Below are 25,909 nucleotides of genomic sequence, written 5' to 3' on the forward strand. Positions count from 1 at the left end.
AGAAGCAATGTGCTCTCATTCTTCCCTCTTCCCCCACCCCACTCGGGTTACACTGTCAGTGATCGCACATTTTTTTTAACAAATAAAGAATGCATGGATTCAAAATAATAGGGACTTTTATTTCCTTTGCCAGCTGTGATCGAAGGGGGGAAGGGTGATTGGCTTACAGAGAAGTAAATTCAACAAAGGGGGTGGTTTTGCATCAAGGAGAAACACATACAACTGTTGCACCGTAGCCTGGCCAGTTATGAAACTGGTTTTCAAAGCCTCTCTGATGCGCATCATGCCTACCTGTACCTTCTAATTGCCCTGGTGTCTGGCTGTTCAAAATTGGCCATCAGGTGATTTACCTCAACCTCTCCCCCTGCCATAAACATCTCCCCCTTACTCTCACAGATATTATGGAGCATACGGCAAGCAGCAATAACAATGGGAATACTGGTTGCGCTGAGGTCTAACCTAGTCAGCAAACAGCACCAGCAAGCTTTTAAACGCCCAAAGGCACATTCTACCATCATTCTGCACTTGCTCAGCCTATAGTTGAACTGATCCTTACTACTGTCTAGGCTGCCTGTGTATGGCTTCATGAGTCATGGAAGCAAGGGGAAGGCTGGGTCCCCAAAGATAACTATTGGCATTTCAACATCCCCAGTGGTAATTTTCTGGTCTGGAAAGTAAGTCTCCTCTTGGAGCTGTTCAAACAGCCCAGAGTTCCTAAAGATGCGAGTGTCATGCATCTTTTCCAGCCATACCATATTGATGTCGGTGAAACGTCCCTTGTTATCCACCAGTGCTTGTAGCACCATTGAAAAGTACCTCTTGCGGTTCATGTACTGGTTGGCAAGGTGGTCCGATGCCAAGATAGGGATATCTTCCGTCTATCGCCACACCAAAGCCATCCACTATGTCCTGCACATTTCACAGAGTCACTACCCTCGCTAGCAGAAGGTTACTGATTGCCTTGGCTACTTGGATCACAGCAGGCCCCACAGTAGATTTGCCCACTTTGAATTGATTCCTGACTGGCCTGTAGCAGTCAGGCATTGCAAGCTTCCACAGGGCTATTGCCACTCACTTCTCAACTGTCAGGGCAGGTCTCATCTTGGTATTCCTGTGCTTCAGAACAGGTGAAAGTAACTCACACAGTTCCATGAAAGTGGCCTTACGCATGCGAAAGTTTCGCAGCCACTGGGAATCATCCATACCTGCAACACTATGCAGTCCCACCAGTCTGTGCTTGTTTGCTGGACCCAGAATTGGCGTTCCACTGTATCAACCCCACTGCCGCCATGATGTCCCAATTGCCACATCCCGTACTTTCAGGAACGTCTGTTTCCATGTCCTCCTCACAATCGTCCTCACGGTGGTGTCTCCTAGCCAGATTCTGCACATACTGCAGGATAATGTATGAGGTGTTTACAAAGCTCACAACAGCAGCGGTGAGCTGAGCGGGCTCCATGCTTGCTGTGCTATGGCATCTGCATGGGAAACCATGCAGATGCTATAAAAAAAATTGCGCAAAACGATTGTTTGTCATTGCTTTCGAGGAGGGAGGGAGGGAGAGAGGGGAGACAAAAACCCAAAACCACCTGTGACAATGTTTTTGCCCTATCAGGCATTGGGAGCTTAACCCAGAATTCCAATGGGCAGCGGGGACTGTGGAGCTACCCACAGTGCACCACTCTGTGAGTTGATGCTAGCCATGGTACTGAGGATGCATCCTGCTGACCTACTGAGCTTAGTGGGGACATACATGATCAACTGTATAAAATTGCTTTCTAAAGATTGACTTCTATAAAATCAACCTAATTTTGTGGTGTAGACATACCCTTAGATAAAAATGCCAAGTTAACTCAGTTGTCCCTAACAGTTCAAGAGTAGCATAGTATTTAACAAACATGAAAACTGAATGTATCACAGTTTTTGGATCTTGCTAGCTTCTCTTTATTTTTTGATTAACCCAAATTTACATTTAAAAAGATAATATATTCTAGCCCACTTCTCTGCTGAGGATTCAGAATGTAATCAATCAACTGCTGTTCTGTTAAACCACCTTCATAAAACTCTGCCTTCACCTTAACAGCATTGGAGTTTATGGTATTTGCAACCTAAACTATTCAAAAATCATGTCAGGGTTCCAAAAATTATGAGATTGGCTTAAAAATTATGAGATTTCAAAACATATTTCAGGTTTTTTCTTTACTCTCTTGATTTTTGAGCCTTTAAAGGGCAGTTCAGTCACATTTTCAGGCTTAACTCTGTAACCACATGGTTACAGAGTTTTTAAATGAATACTCACAATCGCACAACTTCAGAAGCAGGGTTTTACGAAAGACATCAAACACTACAAGACTTTGCTAAAATTAAAAGAGTTGGGAACTTGGGATACATTTAGTTTGGATTAGTATCTCGTCATGTTCTGATTGGTCATCTGGGTTTTATGGATACAGTCTCCATGTACCAACTGACAAAGATGCACACTGGAACTTCACCACACACAAAAAGGTGGGGAGATAGGTGAAATAATAAAAAGAATTTTCCAACTACTTTTAACTGGATATTTTAAAATAAATATTATACAATTTAAATAAAAAAATCAATCAAAGCTAGTAGTCTTCTTCAATTCCTTCATAAACCCACTGGTTGCTGTTAGCATGTAGGTTGGCTCATTTAACTTTTTAAGCTAAATTTTAAAAAACCCTGAATTAAGAGACCTAAAATAGCTCCCAATTCAACTTGATGACTAAAGTTTAACACAACCCTGACAGTGATGAATAACTGGAATTGGATCCGAGGGGAAACGCCATGGACTCCTTTGAGGTTCATCCATTTGGAGGACATTTATCAATGGAGTCATCTTAAAAGATCCAGAACAGGGGCCCACACACTTAGCATCCAGGCCTATCCCCCAGCCACAGCTCTGCTCTGGCCCCAACTTGCCCCTCTGCCTGGTGCTTCAGCAAGGCAGCAGGATTGGGGCATGCAGGCTTGCTCTGCTCCTCCCAGAGCTCCAACTTGAGAGCAGAGCAGGGCAAGCCCCTACACCCTGACAGGAGCGGTGAGTGGAGGGAGCACAGAGGGCAGGGCACCCATTTTTCCAGGACCCCTCAACGGGCTAGGGCCCCTGGGTACAACCCTTTGGCCCATTGTCAAATCCGCCACTGGGAGGAGGGTGAGCTTCAGGTGACCCAGTGGCAGAGCGTCCATCGCCCCCTGCAAGGCCGGCTGGAGAAGTAAAATATGCAAACTACAATCATGAGCAGAACAAGTAGCTGAGCACTGGGATCACCCAGAGAGGTGGTCCCGCACTATGCCTAACACCAGGGCTGGCTCCAGCTTTTTTGCTGGCCCAAGCAGTGAAGAAAAAAAGAAAAGAAAAAAAAAGCGGATCGGCAACACTTTGGCTGCAGCTCAATCATGCCACATCATTCTTCAGCGGCAGGTCCTTCGCTCCCTCTCTTCAGCGGCAGTCCTAAAAGGAAGAGAGGGACTGATGGACCCACAGCCAAATTGCTGCCGAGGACCTGGACGTGCCACCCCTTTCCATTGGCCGCCCCAACCACTTGCTTCCTTCGCTGGTGCCTGGAGCCAGCCCTGCCTACCACTACCCTACTCAGCCCCGGGGGCACAGTCAGGCCTCTGCGGTGCACACAGCAGAGCAAGTACCCCGCTTTCCAGCCACCCAGGCTTGTTCGCGCCCATCGCCCTCCACCAAGTGCACCAGTGCTGGGGTGGCTGGCCAAAGCCCCGCTCACGGCAGCCAGAGCCGGCAGGGAAATGCGTTGAAGACAGGAGGAGTTGGGGCAGTGGGCGGTCCCCGTCAGTCAGTGCAGTGTCAGAGAAGAGCGGTGGCACGAACCCTACGTAGCAAACCGCCGCCCAAAGATGGGCCCCAACACCCCTCACTCCGGAGAGGAGTGGCGGTAGGGGGAGGCAGAAATCAGCCCAACTCAGGCCAAATCCCAGCCCTTGGCCAGGCTGGCCGGCCTGCCTAGCACGGCACAGCCTTTGGCCAGAGGGCGACCCAAGGGCCAGTGTCCGCCACGAAGTAACGTCCCTTCATCACCGCACCCCAGACCGCCTGGAGCTGGCCGAAAGGCGGGAGGCAAGTCCGTAGCCCCGTCACCTGCTTCCCCCGGCCCGACTACAGCTGCGCGACCCCTCACACAACGGACGTTAAACTGCAACTCCGTTGGGCGCGCGCAGCCGCCTCACGGCACCGCGCGCCCGAGACTCGGCAAACAGGGCGAGACGACAGCAGCAGAAGCGCGCGCGGCTCGAGGCGCGGCGGAGGTCTGAACCTGGGGGCGGAGCGGAACTCCGGCGGGAGCGCGCTCGCAGGGCAGGGGGCGTGGCTTGGTAAGACGTACAGCGGGAAGTAGCTTGCGCTGGGGCCGTGGTGAGGGCGTGCCCCTGAGCCGGGTAGGCGGTTGCTGGGTGCTGCAGCATCCTCTGAGCACTAGTCTCTGATGGGGTTTTGCTGCCTGAACTCTGCTACTCAGTCAGCGCCTGGCCCCCCTCACCCTTTAAGCACCAGACAAAGTACGGGTCTTTGCAAATAATACAACCACGCGCACTGATAGCATGGCTGAAAATTGCCAAATAGGTGATTACCCTCGAGTTCACTGCCCTTTTAAATGCCAGTGCTTCCCTTCCCCAATTCAAAATCTAGCCATCCAGCTAAGGTGTAATTAAATGCAAGATGTAAAGAGAACATACGGGATTTGGGGCTAAGTGTTTAGGTGCCAATGGAAGCATAGAGTAAGAGGCGCAGGAGGTTTGGAAATAGAACAGGAAACAGCTATACGTAAACTACATACAGAATTATCCATACTACAGAAAACACTGCCTTTAATAAAGGCATATGGAATTTGGTTTACTGTGTGTCTAAGCTGTAGCTAGAAAGATGATTTTGAAGGCACAGGTAGGGGGAGCCTGCTGCTGCTAGAGCAGTGGTTTTCAACTTTTTATCATTTGCAGACCTCTAAAATTTTCAAGTGGAGGTGTGGATCCCTTTGGAAATCTTAGACATAGTCTCTAGTGCCCCCTAAGGGTCGGTGGACCAGAGGTTGAAAACCACCATTCCAGAGGAAGCAGCTGCTGTCTCCCTCATGCCTAGCAGTTGCACAGATGAGAGATGCTATATAATTGAGAGCTGACCAGTACAGACACCCACTGACTACACATCTTCATGTATTTTTTCGTTTACTTCTTTGTCATAATTACAAATATAATAGCTCAGTGAAAAAAACTGCAGGACAACTATAGAGCAGAAGAAGTTGCAAAACAAATTACAATAATTCAAAAACACTTCCTTTACTGTATTTGATTCCTTTAATACTGCAACACTGAAAGATAAGAACAGCAGCCTTATTGCTGTAGATTAGAAATATGCCACTGAAAACAGTAGATTAAGTATTTTGGAATTCATTATGGAAGGATAACAAAATATGGTTAGGGGGGTTAGTTTGGGTTTTTTTGAGTGGGGCGGGAGACAGGAAGGATTGAAGATACTTTGGAAATAAAAATACAAATTATTTAGATTGTGTTATTGTATTATAGTATTTAACTATATAAAATATCCACAACAATAATCACAGCCATAAATATCCACAACAAATGGTTACAAATAGTTTTAGGCACAGCAAATCATGTTGTGGCACTGGAAACAGCAGTTACTTTTATCTTAAGTCAAACTGATATTTTCATTCACCAGATAGGTTAGGAAAGAACAATATGGCAAGTGCAAAACACTTTAATACATTATACATAGTACATGCTTTATGGATCACATGGACAATAAATATTAAACAAGTATTGTTTAAATTTACTGAATGGTCTAATCAATATATGATGCAGCAATATACTGACATGTAGGTAAAGAAAATATTCATTCGTTTTTGTATGTGTGTATGTTTTGTAGTACCAGTGCAATATTATACTGAAAAGTAGTATTCTTGATTCATAACCTTCTGAATTTTTTGCTGTAAATTGTATTGGCTGAATATAACTATGTACATTCTCCTCTGTTCAGCACCAGCTCAAAAATCTTTGTGAATTTATTCTCCAGACCAAAGGTAGTCGATTATTTCTTGTCAAGGTCCAGATTTCTTCATCAAAGTATAGCCAAACTCCAGACTCCAGAGAAAATAATAATAATAATAATAATAATAAATAACAATAATGATATTAAGTAAATAAAAAGATTTTGGGGTCCATTCAAAAGCATCTGGCAGTCTGGATTTGGCCTGTGGTCCACCCATTGACTACCCCTGCTTCAGGTCTAACTGTAGTTTGTATTATCTATAATCAGACATAGAGAAAATATTTAAAATGGAATAATCATCTTTGTTTGAACCAAAGGTAAGATGCTTTCTTAAAGAGTTTGGAGATAAAGGTCCCAATCCAACAACTTAATCTGCACAAGCAGTACTTCTGTGGGAATTCTGGGCCACTGTGCATGCACAGAATTCATGGCTCCTGCAGATTTCTTTGCTTCACCCCAGAAAATGATGGGGAAGCAAAGGGAAGCCACAAGAGCAGTCACGCATCCCTCCCCAGCAGTGTGACGCATTGTTTTGGGTGCCTGGAGCAGCCAGCAGAGAGGTAAATCACCGAGGAGGGGGACAGGTCTGGGGATGCCCCGGCTGGTGGCTCCTACCCTGTGCCAGGCTCAGCTGCTAGTCCCAGCTGGGGTGAGAGAGGACAGGACTTCCTCTTCCCCTGCAAGGAGTTGCTGAAGCTGGCCAGACCTCCCCCCCCACCGGCTTCAGGAGGTCTACATTCCCTCCCGCTTTCTGCCCCCATTGCTTCTCAGCCATGGGCAGGAAGAATCACTGTATGAGAAGCTGCTCCCCCATCCACCCCTTGTGCATCCGTAGCCCCTCTGAACCTGGATGCCCTTCTCCCACTGAGCCACACCTTACCTGCATCTGGACTCCCTTCCCCAAATTTCACCCTCTGCATCTGGGTCCCAGTCTGCCTCACAGCAGAGGCTTAATTCATTATTAGTTCGGATCCTTAGATGGAAGGTGTTATAGAAATGCAGTTGTATTACCATTACGTTATGATCTCCTGTAAGATAGTCAATTTCAACCTCAGAGAAAGCAGTTCCATAAACAAAATATTCAAATGGTCGATCTTCCCCTTTATCCCCAGTCCATATTTGTAACATGGTCTCTGATGGAGGAAACAATGCTTTTTGGTAAGACTTCTGTGGCAGTTTTGGAAATATGTCTGGTTGATTTTATGAAAGTGTTTTATAACTGTATGTTTCAGTATATAACAAATCAGCCAGTTGCTGCCAGGGCTGGAGTCACATACCTCCCAGCCCAGGTCATTAAACGGAATAGCCTTCCATTCAAATGACAGTACATTTGAACAATGGAATGATGCTGTCTAGGGGAAAACCAGTTCTACCCAGGTTGTCTGGAGGTGGAATGGTTGAAGCAGTGAAAAATACCCAGCAGAAGGGAAGGAAAAAAGAAACGAAGTGTTGCAACTGGCTTTCAAAACAAAACAAAACATACAACAACAAAAACCCAGACTCTGGAAGATTCAGGGAACACAAAGAATGATGTCATGAGTGAGGGGAACCTTTTGACTGCTTTGACCTGGCCAGACTGAGGGATGCATGTTGCAGGAATCAGAGGAGACTCCACGCGCAGGAAGAGAGGATGAGGAGAGGGAGTGGGGTCCACAAGATGCACCAAAGGCAGTGACCAAAACTCAAAGAATGCTCAAGAGTAGCAAGGACTCTGAAGGTGGGAACTGTGTACATGTGTTCTTATTTTGCCTATATCTGTGTATTTCCTGTACTTTGTCTATAAGTAAACGAGTGATGATTGGTTTAGAAATTCTACAAAGTCTATGTTTGATTTGCTTCAACTGTCATATGACCCCAAAGGGTTAAACTAAAAACCAGGGTACCCATGAGGGTGTTGCTCTGGGGAAAGTGTGCTTGAGCCACTGGAGTATCTTGGGAGCTGAACCATAGGGATCCATTCCCTAGAAGTGGCACCAGACAGTGAGTCTCTGCTCAGGAAGCATGCCTGAGATCAGAGACTGTGACTGAAGTCTGTCCACACCCAAGGGAACCTAGAAACACACAGATCCAGCATGTGGGTCCAAACACAGTTGCCTGTGCCACAAGAGGGAACTCAGCCAGGACTCTGACATCTTTTATATTAACACAAATGTAAAATACCAGTAAACTGGATTTTAACAATTGTCAAAAAATTACACAAGTAATTATTTCAAAGTTCGTTTGCATTAATACATCAAATGCAAACGGATATAATGTCCCAGGCATATATAGGTAATAGGCATGTCCTGTGAGCACCTCCTCTACAGCCAAACACCCTTGAAATCCTGGATTTCCTATTCATTTGGCTGAATGGTCCATTCAAAACTACTGAGACACATGCATAGTCTAACAGCCCTTGACAGGGCAAATACATGGTCTAGTCCACCACAGTGGGAGTGAGTACTGCCCAGGGAGTTCAATATTGGCCCTTCAATTTCACCCTAGGGGTTTATAAGAATAAAAATATCCTTCATTTTGACTAGGGAAAAATACTAAATGCTTTGTGTACATACTAAAAATAGTTTATAGGCAAGTGCTTGCTACTGTAGCTCAGGTTTATTCTGAATATGCAGTGGCTCCTAGATACTTCCTATAATATGCCTTATTTTTGGCCACGCCCCCAAAAATCCTCAAATAGAGGACAATCAGCATCAAAACCACAGAGGAGGTAAATTCTTCTACAACAGTTGAGATAAGTTGGTTAAAGTGTTCTTTATTTATGATACCTTAAAATTTGACCAAGAGTCCAAAAAGTCTAAGTATTTTACCACTTCATAGCAAATCCTTTCCCTACTACTCCCCCCCGAAAAGAGAGACATAAAAAAACAACAACAATAAGATAGGTTAGTGGATTCACCTAGTAAAAAACCTACATGTTGCTTGGAAAGGAACAAACGAAGGTTGAAATCTGAATCCTTGATTACTGAAGGGTTCATGCAAACCTTAAGACTTTTTTTTGTTAGAGGCTGTGCTGAATACAGGGACGGCTCTAGGAATTTTGCTGCCCCAAGCATGGCAGGCAGGCTGCCTTCCATGGCTTGCCTGCAGACGGTCTGCTGGTCCCACGGCTTCGGAGGACCAGCGGACTGTCCGCAGGCACGCCTGCGGGAGGTCCGCTGAAGCTGCGGGACCAGCGGACCGTCTGCAGGAAAGCCGCGGAGGGCAGCCTGCCTGCCACCCTCGTGGTGCCGGAGAGCGCCCCCCGCGGCTTGCCGCCCCAAGTACGCGCTTGGTGTGCTGGGGCCTGGAGCTGCCCCTGGCTGAATATCATTGTCTAGATCTAAGAAAAGTCTGTTACACTCTAACATTAGCATTATTTGGAGTTTTAATTCTTCTAAGCACTCTTCAAACCAATCAGTGCTCAGAGCTCCCCTTGGAATTGGTAACACAGATAAGTATCATTAACATTATTTTACAGATGGGTAAATGGCATCACAGAGATGTTGTGACATGTTCAAGTCCACATATTAAGCTAACGGCAGAAGGGATAAGAACCCAGGAGATACTGGCTTCCAATTCCATGTTCTTTTTATTTTTTAATTCTTATCAGGTTAAAAAGTCATCAAAACGCTCCTTAAGGTACACACGTGGAACAATAGTCAGAATTCTTAATGATTTTCATAATCTCACTGACCTGGTACATTTATGAACGTTGAGGTATTTGGTTTGGTTTGGAAGTCTCCTAGGGTGCTTATGCATGTCTCTAGTATATCGCAATACCTACCCTGGGATACTGACAGGAAGACAAGCAATGATAATCCCAACTATACCTACAAAATGATGAAGTCTAAATTAGCTGTTACCACTCAAGACACAAATCTTGGAGCCACTGTGGTTAGTTCTCTGAAAAAAATGTGCAGTGGGAGTCAAAAAAGCTAACAGAATGTTAGGCACCATTAGGAAATGGATAGATAATAAGACAGTAAATATTATGATGCCACTCTATAAATCCATGGTACACCCACACATTGAATACTGTGCAGTTCTGGTCACCCCACTGCAAAAAAAGATATATGTATTAGAACTGGAAAAGATAGGGAGAAGGGAAACAAAAATGATTAAGAGTATGGAACAGCTTTCATATGAGGAAAGATTGAAAAGCGATAATTAAGGTGGGATAAAATAGACGTCTATAAAACAGTGAGCAGTGTGGAAAAAGTGCTCAAGGCAGTGTTATTTACCCCTTCATCTATTACAAGAACCAGGGTTCACTTGATAAAAATAGTAGGCAGCAGGTTTAAAACAAACAAAAGTAAGTGCTTCACACAACTTAGTCAACCTGTGGAACTCTTTGCCAGGTGATATTGTGAAGACCAAATGTATAAGCGGGTTTAAAAATGAATTGGATAAGCTAATGGAGGATAGGTCTATTGGTGGCTGTTAGCCAAGATGGTCAGGGCTGCCAACCCCATGTTCTGAATATCCCTTAGCCCAGTGGTCCCAGCTTTTTGTCTGGTGGGTGCCAGATGAAGGACCGTGGTGGCGGTCGAGCATCCGCCGAAATGCCGCTGAAATTCGGCAGCATTTCAGCTGCGACGTGCTTCCGGATGATGTCACTTGTCGGCAGCAAGTGGCATCATCCAGAGGCGTCGTCACCAAAATGCCGCGGAATTTCAGCAGCATTTTGGCAGATGCTCGACTACTGGCCAGGACGCGGGCGCATTTAGATGCCCCCATGGGCATCGCGTTGGGGACCCTTGCCTTAGTCTCTCACTATCAGAAGCTGGGACTAGATGACTGGGGATGGATCACTATAATTGCCTTGTTCTGCTCATTCTCTTTGAAGCATCTGGCATTGGCCACTGCCTGAAGACTGGACATTGGGCTAGACAGACCATTGGTCTGGTTCAGTATGGCCGTTCTTATGGTCTCAAACATATAACCGGAGTGTAACTACACGGATCTCTCTGCACCGGAGTCTGCAGATAGCCTGAAACACTAGCGCTGCGAAACGTCACCTGCCCCACTAACCTCACTCCCCAGGTAGGGCTCAGAGGGCTGCGCTCTCACGCCCATGAACACTGGGGCAGAGATGCTGCCGGGGATTCGCGGTGCGGCTCCTCCCGCGGGGGATACGGGGCAGTTTGCTGTGCAGGGTGGGATGCGGCCCCTTCTCACTCCCTGGCCCCACGCACGCCCCGGCTCCGAGGCGCAGCCGCTGGGCTCCCCGGCGGGCGGGGCCGTAGGGTGGCGCTGTGTGGACTGCGGACAGTCCCTGTTGCAGCAGCGGCGGCTGGAGCGGCGGGGCCTGCGCTCGGTTACTATCCCAGCTCCGGGGGCGGCGGAGCAGGTACTGACTCTCTTCCCGCCCTCTGGTTCGCGCCCTCAGCCCCGCAGCGCGGGCGGGGCCTGGCTTCTCCCACGGGCTACGCTGGGTGGGCCTGAGGGGAGAGCCCGCCTGCCCGCCCCCCTGCACGGGGAAGGGGAACGGCCTTGCTCCTGCGCCTCACCGGGCCGGCGCGCACGTTAGGTGAAATACGGCGCTCGCCGCGGCGGTTCGCCTCCTCTGGCTGACCCAGGCCGGCGTCTCCGCGCTGGAGGGGCCGGGTCAGGCCGGCCGGTCTGGGCCGAGCGCGGCCATAGCTTGCTCGGACCCGGCGCTGGCGGCAGCCGGACTGCGGGAAGCGAGGGGCGATGCCGGGCTTCGTCCGGCTGCCTGTGGGGGCGGAACGCGGGAGCCTGAGGGTTGGCACCGGTCCTGGGCGGCCCCACCGCCACTGGGGGTGCTTGTGCGTAAACCCAGCCGCGTTAGGGCGGTGAGACTCGCACCGCGGCGGGTGTTGGACTCGCTGATCTTTGTGTGATGCTGGGTTGCTGTGGGCCTGTCACACATGAAATTACACCGCGACTCTGTGTGTAGCCCAGCAGCACAGACGTCGCAGGGAAAAAGCACTTGTGACCCTCCACAACTCTGTTCATGAATAAAATATCATTGCAAAGACTGGACCTGCAGAGGCTTTTTTAAAAAAATTCCACTGTTGGAGGCAGCTGCTTCGCCAGACCCTGAGATTAACAATATGGGAATCCCTTGGAACAGTTGCCAATCTGCTTTGGTCATGGCTGCCATAATAAAAAGGATTCTAATATGTCTTTTACCTCCTCTAGTGATAGTGCAAGGCATAATCAGTCCATACTTGTGGCCGAGTAGAAGATCCTCAGAAGGATTGAGTGAGAAGGATTAATATACAAAATGTATATATACTTTTAAAAACAAGTATTGAAGTTTCTCTTCTGATGCTTGTGCCAGGCCTGGTCTACACTGGGTGTGGGGGATGTCGATATAAAATACGCAACTTCAGCTATGGGAATACCGTAGCTGAAGTCGAAGTATCTTATTCTGATTTACCTCCCGTCCTCACCATGCAGGATCGATGTCCGCGGCTCCCCGTGTTGACTCCACTACCACTGCTTGCTCCAGTGGAGTTCCGGAGTCAAGGGGAGTGCGTTCGGGGATCGATATGTCGCATCTAGATGAGATGTGATATGTCGATCCCCGAAAAATCGATCACTACCTGCCATTACGGCGGGTAGTCTAGATATATCCTTAATCACACTGGGCCCTCATTTGCAGTCAACTCAGTGCCAGTAGACAGGGAGCCCCATTGAAGTCTCACATTATCAAGTCTGATAGATGAAACCATGTTTTGACAACACCATCCTGTATTCAGCAACACAAATTAAAAAATAGGTTTTTGAAGAGGCGAAAGGCACCATATCCCATTACTAGTCCTTTGAACTATGAAGTTTTTCACCAATGTCCATTTTTTAAATATGTTTCAAAAAATACCTGAGATTTATATTCCATTGTCTTCCACTACTACTTTCACATTATAGAGTGGCCAGGCAAAATTCTATGTACGCATTTGCTTAGGGAGAGTAGGTGTGTGTGTGTGTGTTTGGTATTTTTTGTTTTTTTTTGAGAGAGAGAGAGAGAGATATATTAACTTTGGCCTAAAAGCAGATGATTTGCTTTTGAGCACTAGTAATTTTCAGGATAATTTTCAAGATAGATGTATAGTATTTTTTTACTTTGTTTCATTGTGTTACATTAAGATGCCCAAGTTGAACAGCAATATTTACTTAAATGTGTTGTATGAAATATGCTTTCCTGAATTAACTACTTTTATTTCTGCAAATTTATTACAGGTTTTAGTAGAACATAACTATATTAATATTGAAATTTGCAAATGCAATGGAAGACGGCAAGACTGCAGAGGTGCTAGATATTCTTCGACTTAACGTGGGAGGTTGTGTGTACACAGCCAGACGGAAGTCTTTATGCCGCTTTAAGGATTCAATGCTAGCATCTATGTTCAGTGGACGTTTTCCTCTAAAAATAGATGAGTCTGGTAAATAAATCTAATTTTAAAATATCTAACATCTACTCAGGTGGCTTTAGAATCTTTAGAATACTTTTCTGTGTTATGCAGTATTCAAGTTACAGAGGTATGGTATTAGTTACTGTAGCTAATAGGCAGAAACTGACATCATATATTCTTCCAATTTTGAGAGGCACCTATGAAAGCTTTGGTTACAAATAGAAAAATAAATAAAAGTATTACATAGAAAGGGACAAGAATACTTCTTAAGTAATCTGAGTCAAGTCTCCAGAATCAGAGACACTGTAAGAGGATGAAATAGTGATAAATTATAAAGCTGCTATTTGAATACAATCCTGTGGCCTGAATTGCAGAGGTGGTAAACACCTCCAGATTCCATTAATTTAGAGGGATTTTGTTGGTGCTAGGTACTTCTGAAAAAAAACAAGCCACTAGCCTTCAATTAGGGACACCACAAAATTAGAAAACACTTTTTTTCTTTAAAAATTGCATTTAGTTTTTAGGGATAAAATCTTCTATGATTAATTGACGTTTACTAGCTTCCTCTTGTTTTTCAAAATAAAAATGCAGTGTAGTCATTCAGGCTTAGGGCTTGTCTTCACTCACATTTTATAGCGCTCTAACTTGCTGGCTCAGGGGAGTGAAAAATCACCCCCCTGAGTGCAGCAAGTCTGAGGACTTTAAAGTGCTAGGATAGACAGGCTCCGAGTGCTGGGAGCTAGTTCCCTCGTGGAGGTGGATTACCAGGAGCGCACTTCAAAGCTTTGGAGTTTCCAGTGTAGACATACCCTTAGGTTGGAGTGCAGGCTCTGGGACTTTTTCACCTCATTGCAGGGTCTCAGAGCTCAGGCTCCACCCTGAGCCCCATATCTACACTACAGTTTTATAGCCCTGCAGTTCAAGCCCCACAAGCCAATCAACTGACCTGGACCCGCCTCAAGTGTTTTGTTGCAGTGCAGACATATCTCTAGACTTTATAGGAAACTGAAGTTGAGAATTTAAGAGTTCACAATAACATTATATTCAAAAGTTGGCGTAAATTAAGTGTTTCACTAATTTAAAAAATGCAATGGAAAACTTTAAAGTTAAATGATAATGAATGATTTTCTGATATGGTTAATGAGCCTTCATACCATTAAAATTGTTTGAAGGGATTGATTTTAAGGGTGCAAAATAACCAGAATGCATCATTGCTAGTAAAGAAGACTGACTGCATTTTTTAACTAACAATGAAATTAGATATGAAAAGCTGATTTAAACTATTTTCAGTGGAATCAAATTCTGCATTAAGTCATCGCTGTGCAGCCTTACTGCAAAGAGTGGGGTTGTACTGCTGTGATTGGAGGCAGAATTAGACTCATTACTGTTCACTTTTATGAAGGGACGCAGTCAACTTAAAAATCACTTCTGTTTTGAAATGTTTTATCTGTTTTTACATGTAAGATTACTGTAACCGAAAGACAGAGAAAAACAGCACTTGGTATATAATCAGTTTAATTGTTGGCCCTGTACAGTCAATTTCTTCTTTTGCTTCTGTGGATCTTAGAAAAAATAAATATGAATATTGTAAAAGCCGAAAAGGGAAACTTAGAGACAAGTGCAGTACTGCAGATGAAATGAGTGAACTCTTTTTGAAGCAGACTGGATTTCAACTTGACATTGACTCCCTAAGAGCAAGATCAGATGCATCCAGAGTTAGTTTGATTTTATCATTTAAATAGAATACATGTTTTGAAAGATTATATTTGGTACAATCAGTTTAGGCCCTTATCCTTCAAAGTGATCTGCACAGACTGACTCCAGATTTCTCATTAGAACTCCAGCTAGCATAGGACTCCACCCTGGGATTGTAGGATTGGGAATTTAGTTTGTTCATCTGCAAATTAAGAAATACAGTAGAGAAGCAAAGAAGCAGTTTTAAATTAAGTGATGACATATTGCTGGGAAAAGAATACCACTCCCAAGCAAGATACCTTTTAAAATAACTATTAAGGAAGTCTTATATATACACCACTTGATAAATTATTAATTGAAGGATCCACTTGATAATTTGGTAGAATATTACAAAAATTCTGCCTTAAGTTACAAACGGTATTTTAAAATATTTTATTTTATTTTCAGGGGCTTGCCTTATTGATCGAGATGGAAATCTCTTTGAGTACCTTTTAGATTATCTTCATGGAGAAGTTCGGATTCCAAAAGATGAACAAACGCGAATTGCATTGCAGGAAGAGGCAGATTACTTTGGCATCCCTTATCCATACAGTCTGTCTGACCACTTAGCCAATGAAATTGAGACATATTCTTTAAGGTCAAATATAGAACTTAAAAAGGTCTTGGCATTTTCTTATGTTTCTAGAAGTATTCCATAATTCATATTGTTCAGCTGGTACCAAATAATATTTGAATAACCTGTATATGTCATCAATCAACTCAGAGTTTTAGAGGAAGAAATCACTTGCTACTTATTAGAATTGCTAATAGAGTCATGGTAATTAAGGATACACCAGCATTTCTCTTCATTCTGCACCCTCTATTTTCATGGGTTTGTATTTTTGTAAATTAATTGTCAACATTTTCTGTAAAGCAATACTCTAAATTTGACCTTCAGTTTCAAAGGCAGGTCTTCTGTGAAAAGTGACTTTGTAAAACTGGCATTGTGAAGTTCCATGTTTGTGTTTCAGTGACTCATATTTAATTTGATAACTTTACAAGGTGTTTCTTTTGTCAGTCTTGAAAACTTTTCCCGAGATCTGAAAGACAAACTGTGTATTTTCATTTTCTTCTATCATCCCACATAACCATTGCAGTGCCACTCTGCTAAACTCTAATTAGATAATGCAGTTCAGGGATGCATAAATAGGGACATATCAGGAGTAAAGAGGTTATTTTACCTTTGTATTTGGCACTGGTATGTGCTGCTGGAACACTGTCCAGTTCTGTTGCCCACAGTTCAAGAAGAATGTTAATAGGAGAGGATTCAGAGAAAAGCCACAAGAATAATCAAAGGATTAGAAATGTCTAATAATGATAGACTCAAGGAGCTCAATCTATGTAGTTTAACAAAGGGATGACTTGATTACAATCTATAAGTACCTACATGGGTAACAAATATTTAATATGGGCTCTTCAATCTAGGAGAGGAAGATATAACATGATCCACTGGCTAAAAGGTGAATCTAGACAAATTCAGCCTGGAAAGAAGACATGTTTTTAATGGTGAGAGCAATTAGTAGACATTGGAACAGTTTACCAAGGGTCATGGTGGATTCTCCATCAAGGACATTTTTAAAATCAGGATTGGATGTTCTAGGAATTATTTTGGGGAAGTTCTATGGCCTGTGTTATACATATAGTCAGACTACATGGTCACGGGTCCCTTCTGGCCTTAAGAATCTATGAATCTGTGGCAACTGAGGGCAGCTAGAATTTAGTTTATTCTGTTGAGGCACGGAAGGAACACAAGCAGCACTCACTGTTTTAGGGCTTGTCTAGAGGCTATTTTTTACTATGCTTGATTGCTAATTAGCTCAAGTTACCTATCACATTTAAATGTGAGAATCTAGACACCACGAACAGAAGCTCCTGATCTACTTTCTCTAGACCATTATTTTATATACTTTTATCATGTCTCCTCTTATTTAGCGCCTATCTAAAATAAACAGTTACAGTCTTTTCAGTTTTGCTTCCAGGCCCCTAATCATTCTTGTTGCTGTTCTCTGAATTTCCTCCAATTTCCAATATTCTTTGAGGTAGGAAGACTAGTACTGCACACGCTCTTCTAGATGTGGCTGCACCATTGATTTACTTAGTAGAGTTCATTATTAAAGCCAAATAAACTTAAATGTGACAAAATGTAGTCATTTAAAAAAAAATCTTAGTATAACAACATGAAATCCTACGTTATATTTTCCCCTTCCAGGCTTTGATAGACTTCTGTGATTCTTACGGTTTAGCCTGCACCAAGCCTACCGTTTGGGTTCTGCACTATCTCAACACATCTGGAGCAAGCTGTGAGAGTAGGATTATAGGTGTGTTTGCCACAAAAGCTGATGGGACTGACGTACTTGCAAAGGAACTGGGAGGAAGAATAAATAATAAAAATATGTACAAAAGGTAAGATGATTGTTGAACATCAGAGAGCATACTGAAATGAGATTGTCAGTTCCTCAGCGTGGGATCCTATCTTCTTTCCTGTTTGGAAAGCTTCTAGTTAATACATTTTTATTACTACTGGAAATTAGTAAAGTAAAGATCTAAAATTAAGCAGGGAGTACAATAATTATAGAGAGCCCACAAAAGGTGGCCAGTTTACAGTTACTGTAAATCCTCATTTTGTTTTAAAGACTGTTTTAAAAACATCTTTCCCTTTTAAAATTACATTTTCATTTAGGCAAATATTTGCATTAAATAGTGGTGAAAATTGTATATATTAATCTTTACTCAGATCAAAAAATAAATGCAATGTTTGTTAGTTACTAATGGAGTCACATTTTAAAATCTTATCTGACAAGACAGGAGGAAGAGATAGACAACAGGAGAATGAAGAAATGAAGGCAAAAGGAAACTGCCTAATTTAGGCCCAGACTTATCAAAGGACATAGAATCCATTGTGGAATCTCCATCACTGGAGGTTTTTAAGAGCAGGTTAGACAATCACCTATCAAGATTGCACTAAGGCAGAACTAAGTCTTAGACCAAGGGACTGGAGTAGAGGACCTCTTGAAGTTCCTTCCAGTCCTACAATTCTATAATGTTCTTCAATACCACAACCATAGTGCATTTTAATAATAATTAATAATAATATTTACTAGTACATCTACATATTTTTGGGTGGCTGGAAGCACTCTGCTTTTAACCTTGTACCTCATGGTACACCCAACGGGCGTGTGTTTTGTAACACTACACATATTTTGATTTTTTGCTTAAAATAAAGGTTTTAGGTTTGTCAGATATAAGTAAAGCATAGATTTAAAAGGTAGAAAAGGTTCAAGGTAAAATTTCATACAGATAATTCTTGTAAAATACAGGTTTTCCTAATTTTTTGTTGGAATAAGTTTCACTTTTCCAAAATACTTGAGCATGTATGGAATTAACTGTCTGTTCACCACCAGGTTGTCACTCTAAATAGTAATTACTCACGTCATTGAGAGTTGCAGGATCAGGCCTAAGTCATGAATTCTGTAACTTTTCTTTCGTGAAACAGCCACAGAATGAGACAAAGGCTAAAAAACCAACAACAAAGTAGTAAATGTGGGAATAAAACCTGATCATATTGTAAAAAAAATACTGGAAAAAAAAAGGTTGGGGACAGTAGTCCTAACAGTCAATCAATTCCCTTCAGAAAATGCTGGAATCAGAAGTCATTAGGCATGTCTATACAATAAATACCAATTGCTGACCATTCATGTCAGCAGCAGGTGCAGTTAAGCTGGAGTTAGACACTTTTTAAGTACAAGTATAAGCACGGACAAATTTTGTTCAGCTTAGGTTTCTGAAACTGATAAACCATTTGTCCACGTCAACCACTGCACAAAAACCATGTTCAGCATCAGTTCAGCAGCATGCATGGCTGATACCCAGTGCTGAAAATGGGCATTTTTTGCAGAAGACAGGTGGATCAGAGGGGTACTGATTTATAGAAATGAAAAGGATGTTAAAGTATAACATTTTCATGTCTGCTTTGCAAAAAGCCTGCTAAAAAATCCTTGATTCTTTGTGGGTAAAGGAAGGAAGTGAAATATTGTTTTGAGGGTTTCGTACAACATATGTTATCTAAAAAGTATTAACTAGGTTAATACATAATTTTTACTTCTAAAATATTTCTAGAGAGGCTGGAAGTAATGTCCAGTACATCTGGAGTTATTATTCAGTGAGTGAACTGAAAAAGATGATGGATGCTTTTGATGTCTGGGAAGGAAAAGGTACAGTATTAATTCTTTTCTTCCATTTTAGTAGTTATACCTCTGTAGGAAAGTATAAGAAATCCTAAGTTCTTGTTCTTCACCAAATGACAAAAAAAAAATTACATTTCTGAATGTTTTCAATAACTCAGTAATGGCATGAGGTAAGAGAGCAACCTTAGTCATTTTTTGAAAAACATGTTTTCCGGTGTTCTTTAACCTGGGAATGTTGAATGGAGATGAATTTCAAGGAGTATCGAGCTTCACATCATATGAGCTACTATCTCAAAGGTGTGATTGGCTGGCCAACATAAGGGTGGAATGCCTAAAAGACACATAGTATTGATGCACAGATACCTGTCAGTCATAATTCTAAAGCAGAGGTCTTGAATATAATAATAATTCTTAGCTTTTACATATATACACATGCATTGAATATGTTCCCTCAGATGTTGTTAAGTATCTTGTCTTAGGAACTTCAGGTTTCAGCTATTGGAGAATGCCCCAGCTGATAGAATGTTGGACTCTTGAAGAACGTCCTTTGAGAGGAAGTCTCCGTCATATGTCTCCAGTTCATAAAAGGTATATTCACTGATTCAAACTTGGATTACTTGAGATGCACCGTAGAATGCACTACTGCTTTTATAAGAGAAAACAACTTAGGGCTTGTCTTCACTATGGGGAGATCAACGCTGCTGCAATCGATGCAGCAGGAGTTGATTTAGCGGGTCTAGTGAAAACCCGCTAAATCAATGAGAGAGTGCTCTCTGATTGACCACAGTACTCCAGCTCTCGGAGAAGAGTAAGGTAAGTTGACTGGAGAGCGGCTCCCATTGAGGCAGTGCAGTGAAGACACTGGGGTAAATCAACCTAATCTGCATCATTGGAGTAGTGTATTCATGTAGCTGGAATAGTGTAACTTATGTCTGCTTACTCCGGTAGTGAAGACAAGCCCTCAGTCTCTTTATTAAAAATTTTAGACTCCGTTTAAGCTTTTGAAATAATTATGAACTTCAAGTTTCTATCTTTCATTCTTCACTGTCTCTTCATTACACCTTCTTCATTTTTATAAAATCTGGTTTTTATCACGGGGAGGAGAACGGGAAGAGAACTGCAAATCTGACCTCAGTAGAAGAAATGTGACTTAATTTTGGCCTGTGGGAAAGTCTTCCTTATTCCACAGTCCTTCTGCCCCACAAACACACACTTTAAAATGGGCAGAGAAGGTTCTGAAGTTTAGAGAGAAGTTGTGTTTTGGTTACTGATCCAGATATCTATTGTTAATTGGATTGGCAGCCAAATGAAACGCCTGTCTGAAAACTGCCCTAAAGCTTTAACTATTCACTTGTTTACTTCTTGCCTTCCATCGCCTCCTTAATTATACCAGTATGATTTGTTTGTGTATTTGTATCTAGAGTTTTTGTGCACTTCTTCTCTCTCCACTCCTTCCACAAGTTTTTCCTCTTCTTTATTTTGTTCTTTCTTGTGCTGGTGTTCTTCTCTACTCACTTTTTTTGGTGATGCCCTTTCATTCTTACCCTGTTCTGAAGGATCCTACATAAAAGTGATCCCTGCATTACTCCTAGTCCATTGTTGGTGTGACGGTTCTTGGGGTACCCAGGACTGTGAGCTACCTTGTTATCCCATGCATCTAGGGAGAGGCAGTCTTTCTTGTGGTAGTTGGGTGTCAGCTCCCTGGTACCCCCAGCCTTTCAGCCACTCAAGGTCTCTTCTCTGGATTATGTCAGTGCTAACTTCACCTGGCAAGTTAATAGTAGGCGCACCCCTATTCCTAAATCTTACATCATCCCTCCCTGTGATATCCAGTCCCTAGCACTGGCTACTTACAGAAATTCCAAATCTTCTGCTCCCTAAGGACCAGCGTACCCCCGTTTTTCCAGTTTACTTTAGACCACCAAACCTATAAACCACATAGCACTTGTGAGTATTTTTAACAAAACAAAATAAGGTTTATTGAATAAAGGTTTAACTAGAAATCAGAGGTAGAAACAAGTGGTTACAACATTAACAAAACATAAAACGCAAATTTGGGTCTACACTTATCACTGATTACCTTTCCTATGTAATAAAGTAGATTTTCTCTCCAAAGTTTGGTCTTTTGCAGAGCTGGCTGATTTCAGACAAACCAGGATGCAAATATTCATGAAAACACGCCCCCTCCACCACCATCACCAGAGGATTTCCTCAGTGAATGGAGGTCCTTCCCCTCACCCTGTTTTATTCAAAACAAACTTATTTTCTATTCATAGGGTAAATCCCATCTTGTTGTAAAGTTTATTTTTTCCCTTCAAATGGTTTCGGCTGTTTTTCATAGCCTCTGCTGGTTTCCCATTCAAAGTCTTAGTATTGCACAACGCTAAACAATTGAACTTTGCATTGCATTACTGGCCAGACAGGGTGGGATAACTCCCTCTTGCCCAAATTGGCTGTTGCTGAGACATCCCAATGACTAATCTTTACTTTTTTCCAAGTCCATAAAGCATACTTTCGATATAGATACATTGTTCCTTAAAACATTACCCATATGTACATCACACAGTGATTATGAAGCTTGAAAAGTTAGATGCTTTCTGTAGATACCTTATATGTTGGTCTTTATGGATAAATATCAGGCAAGATATTTGTTTGGCATAATGAGTTTGTCCGGTCGGAGGTGAGAGTTGTTAATATAAAACGGTATCCTTTCCAAGCAGTCTCTGTTTCACAGTTATCTGTTTTCCTATTAGATTGCCAAGCAGCCTCCATTCCCTCCTGTACACTTCCAAATTCTGTTACCTTGTATTTGTATCTTCACTGTCTCCTCTACTTACCTCCATCCCTCTCTCATGATGCGGAAGTAAAGGAGTTTGAAACTCAGTACAATGGTATAATTGTAGTATATTTCAGTGTGCTTTGATGCATCTTCATAGGTGCAGTCAACACGCAGAAGCACAAATGTGTGATTCCTGCTCAGTGGGATTTTCAGACACCCAGTTGACACCCTTGATCTAGCCCATTATTCTGATGAAGCACTGTATAATTTCTTTTAGTTTACATTAGATAATCCTAGTTATTCCTGTGGAAATATTTCCTCTTAATTACTGCTGATAAGCAGTGGGTTGAAGATTAGGTTGTTAGTTTTCATTTCATCCCGCCTTCCTCCTTTTGTTCTGGTATGTATTATATGGACATTGAGGCTACATTCCCTTCTCATGTATCTCTCTTAAAAAAAGTCCTTTGCCTCATTACCTTACACTGGTTTTGCAAATCGATCCAAATAGTATTGCCCTTTATCCTTCATATTGACTTCTCAGTTTTACAAAATTAGCGAATAACGATCTCTGATACTGTTAATTCTTCCAATGTGAATCCATCGGGCACTCACCAATCCCTTTTATTCCAAAGTGTTAAGTACTCACAGGAACATCCATTGTTTTGTCATATATCTAAATCTGTTCTTTCATTACTCAGGTAGTTCATAAACTTCACATTCTAATTATAGTACTGGCTTTCTAGTTGAATGTCTCTTGGTGATCACTACAGAAATCTTTCCTGAAATTCAGGTCAATTATATCTACAGCTTTTCTTTGTCAACTCCCCAAAGTTCTCCCTATGGCAAATACTTATAGTTTGTTTCATACTCAGTGTTCTAGGTTTTGTTACTCATTGATAACAGGAGAATTTCCTTGTCTTTTTCACTGTGGCAGTCAGCATTACAGATTAATAGTTTGCTGGCTTTTGCCTTAATACATTTTTAAAGTATTGACAAAATTATGTAGGCTTCACTGCAAACTCTGTGCTCTCCTTTTTAACCCCCCACCCCCACCCCAAGAGGTTTATATATAAATTTACTAATTCTCTCTTTGACCTACTTTTGGCTTGGATTAAATATAGCCCTTGTTTTGTCAATCCTTAAATGTTCTAATTTCTTGATCTGCTGTTTCAGTGTGACCTGGATTTCCACCAGTTTTATTTTTATTATATCCCTGATGAATTTAAATCTTCCTGGCATCTGTTCATTTTCCATTGCCACACAGACTGAGAGAAAGTGTTTGTTGAACATTGTAGAAATGCTAGCTACTTCTGCCAAAAACATAAATTTGCCTTTTTTTTTTATGAGATCCTGTTGTGTCTTCCCTTCACTTACCCTTCATTTCTTCTCTTGAAAGTCTTTAGTGGAATCTTCTTTTCATTTGAGATCTTTGCTTTTCCTATAGCTGTTTTACACCCTTTAATTTGGTAATCTTGTCAGTGCTCCTATGTACCTGAGGTCTTGCATTTTTTAATATATTGGGGTCTTATTACTGGGTATCACAGGAGACCTTTGTCCATATCCTAATTTATCTGAATATTTTCATCTTCCCGCACTCTCTTATCCTCCCAGTTCTCTCCTTCACTACTCTCTCATGCATTTTCATCTAATGCTTTCTATATATCATCTCCTTTTAAGATATTCTTATAATACTGTGGGGGTATGGCTGATAGGAAATAATGACTGCTAACAACTTGAGCAGCATAAATGAGTAACTACAACTGACCTTGGAATAAACAAAAGGTCAGATTTGTGGATGAATGTTCTAGACAAGCCATTTCATAATTATAATTATGTGTGATGCATTGAATAATTAAAATACCTAGATTACTCCTTTACCACACAGTCTTTTGTTTTACAGACGATTAATAGACTTTACTGAAGAGGAGGAAGATGGTCAAAACTTTAAAGCTGGTCCTAAACCAATTAGATTTTCTGGTCCTTCAACAAGTACCCACATCAAAGTCAAGAACTCTGCTTCATTAAAGGTAGCTGCCTATAACACTTCTTCACATTCTGTGGTAACTCTTAAACGACCCAGCAGTGATAGTTTGGTACGGCGCAAAGTAGTGCCAAAAACTGAACTTGGAACGTGCCCATCATTGCCTACAAGTTCTCAGGCATCTTATGGAACTGAAGGTACTGAAAAAGGGGGAGCATGTCAAACTACATTCAGCATCTCAATGTCTAAGAAACCCATGACCACTCGTGTGGTAAAACTGAAGCGGACTCCATTGTGTATTGTGTCACCATCTCAGTCATCTTCCTCACTGAGTAAAACAGATGAACATGAAGTTCCTGTTGTTGAAATTCCTACTACTTCTACATCACTAAGACAGAGAGAATCCAATATATCAACAGTGAATAGTAAGATCAAGAATAATGTGGAGAATGACAAACTGGATGATAATGTTTAACTCTTTAGCAGAGATTTCCTGGCATAATCTGCTAAATGAAGAGTTTCTGACCCTGGTGTCAAGGGACACATCCTGGATTATAATTTATTACTAGAGCTGGTAAGAAATTGTGGAGAAAAATAGTAAAAAGTACATGGGCAAAAGGTTTTGAAATTTATAGTAAGTTATGAGTTTTCTCACTTTACTTTTAATTTTTTGGGGGGGGATGGGGCAGGATGTGTGGATTTTGAAAAACACTGTTTGTGATACATGGTGACCATCTCTCAGATATTTACTTAAATCAAGTTGCCATGATGTTACTGTCTTTAAAAACAGAATATGCACGCATACAAGCAAACCAAACCTAGCTAATTTCATTATTGATAGAGGTCAGGATTTAAAAAAAATTTGAGACCAAGGTTAGGTTCCTAAATTTATATTTTCAAATTGGAAAAAATAGGTTACATTAATTAATTATGGGGGAGATCCAGTCTTAGAGCCCGACTCGGACTTCTACTCTCCAGGTATGTAAAATACTGGACATTGCAAAGGTATCTGACTTAGCAAGAGTAAGGAGCAGGGTTGCTGGCTTCAAAGTGCTTTTTGGGGAGAATATAGGAAAAGCAGTTTAACAGCAATGAAAGGAGCCATCCTCCTACCTGCCACAGAGGAGGGACTAGGAAATGTAAGGGGAAAGAGCCTATCATGGAAGCAACAGGGCAGGATCTTTTCATAGACTTGAGACATACATATATTACATTGCCAAGGGGGAGTGTTCTCCAGTGGGGAATTGAATGGGCGAGCTAGGAATTCCTTTGGAATTGGAAACAGCCTGGCATTGCACCGTTATGGTCCATCCTGTCCTACAGTTGCAGTAAGGCTCTTATGCCAGACGCACAGCAGTGATTGCTTTGTTCTCCCCCCGCTCCCTTCATATATGCGGGACTCTGACATACGAGCAGGGACAAGCTCAGCCTCTTTCAAGCCCAGACAACAAAACAGCAGAGTTTGAAAAATGGGTAAACAACAAAAATATGGGTTGAATACTGCTTTCAGTTGCACCAGTGTGCATTTGCAGGAACACCTATGAAATCAATGGGTACTGCAGATCTACACCTGTGTAGCAAAGCAGAATTTGCACCAATGTCTTGAAGAAGTGCCTTGATTCTCCCTGGGTGTTTAGACCAGCATTGCTTAATGAGATTTATATAGTGCATATCTTTGCTGGTTTTGCTTGACTAAAAAGAGTTTTAACATTGCCAACCCAAACTGTTCAAAAATCACATGATAGACTTAAATCATGAGACTTTTCAAGCTTTACTCTGAAACCATGAGGGCTAGAAAAAGACGGTTACTCACCTTTGTAACTGTTG

The 25,909-nt window shown here is 42.2% G+C and overlaps 2 protein-coding genes across 4 annotated transcripts in view; one reads left to right on the plus strand and one right to left on the minus strand.

The window, feature by feature from the left end:
* Nucleotides 1-7,174, minus strand: part of SGO2 (shugoshin 2) — a 28,504-nt gene extending 21,330 nt beyond the window's left edge. The window contains 1 exon segment of the mRNA XM_032806348.2: nucleotides 6,927-7,174. Coding sequence (XP_032662239.2) covers nucleotides 6,927-7,174 — 248 coding nt within the window.
* A 4,076-nt stretch (nucleotides 7,175-11,250) lies between these two features.
* Nucleotides 11,251-25,896, plus strand: KCTD18 (potassium channel tetramerization domain containing 18). Of its 3 annotated transcripts, none has more exons than XM_032806345.2 (7): nucleotides 11,251-11,375; nucleotides 13,232-13,434; nucleotides 15,547-15,758; nucleotides 17,348-17,541; nucleotides 19,255-19,349; nucleotides 19,802-19,910; nucleotides 24,002-25,896. In XM_032806345.2, exons 2-7 carry the CDS (start codon nucleotides 13,278-13,280, stop codon nucleotides 24,555-24,557), a joined length of 1,323 nt encoding a protein of 440 aa, XP_032662236.1. In that variant the 5' UTR covers nucleotides 11,251-11,375; nucleotides 13,232-13,277; the 3' UTR covers nucleotides 24,558-25,896. The 3 variants fall into 3 exon arrangements, with proteins under 3 accessions (XP_032662236.1, XP_032662238.1, XP_032662237.1); XM_032806347.2 differs by having other exon boundaries at nucleotides 19,811-19,910; XM_032806346.2 differs by lacking the exon at nucleotides 11,251-11,375 and adding an exon at nucleotides 11,437-11,555.
* Nucleotides 25,897-25,909: the final 13 nt, after the last annotated feature.

Source organism: Chelonoidis abingdonii, chromosome 10, assembly GCF_003597395.2.
Source record: "Chelonoidis abingdonii isolate Lonesome George chromosome 10, CheloAbing_2.0, whole genome shotgun sequence".
Taxonomy (NCBI): domain Eukaryota; kingdom Metazoa; phylum Chordata; order Testudines; family Testudinidae; genus Chelonoidis; species Chelonoidis abingdonii.

What these genes read in the sequence shown, in the direction of transcription:
- KCTD18 (XM_032806345.2), top strand. Translation starts at nt 13,278, where the DNA reads ATGGAAGACGGCAAGACTGCAGAGGTGCTAGATATTCTTCGACTTAAC. An exon ending in AATAAAAATATGTACAAAAG is followed by an intron (nt 17,542 to 19,254) that starts GTAAGATGATTG and finishes AAATATTTCTAG; the next exon opens with AGAGGCTGGAAGTAATGTCC. An exon ending in TGATGTCTGGGAAGGAAAAG is followed by an intron (nt 19,350 to 19,801) that starts GTACAGTATTAA and finishes ATCTTGTCTTAG; the next exon opens with GAACTTCAGGTTTCAGCTAT.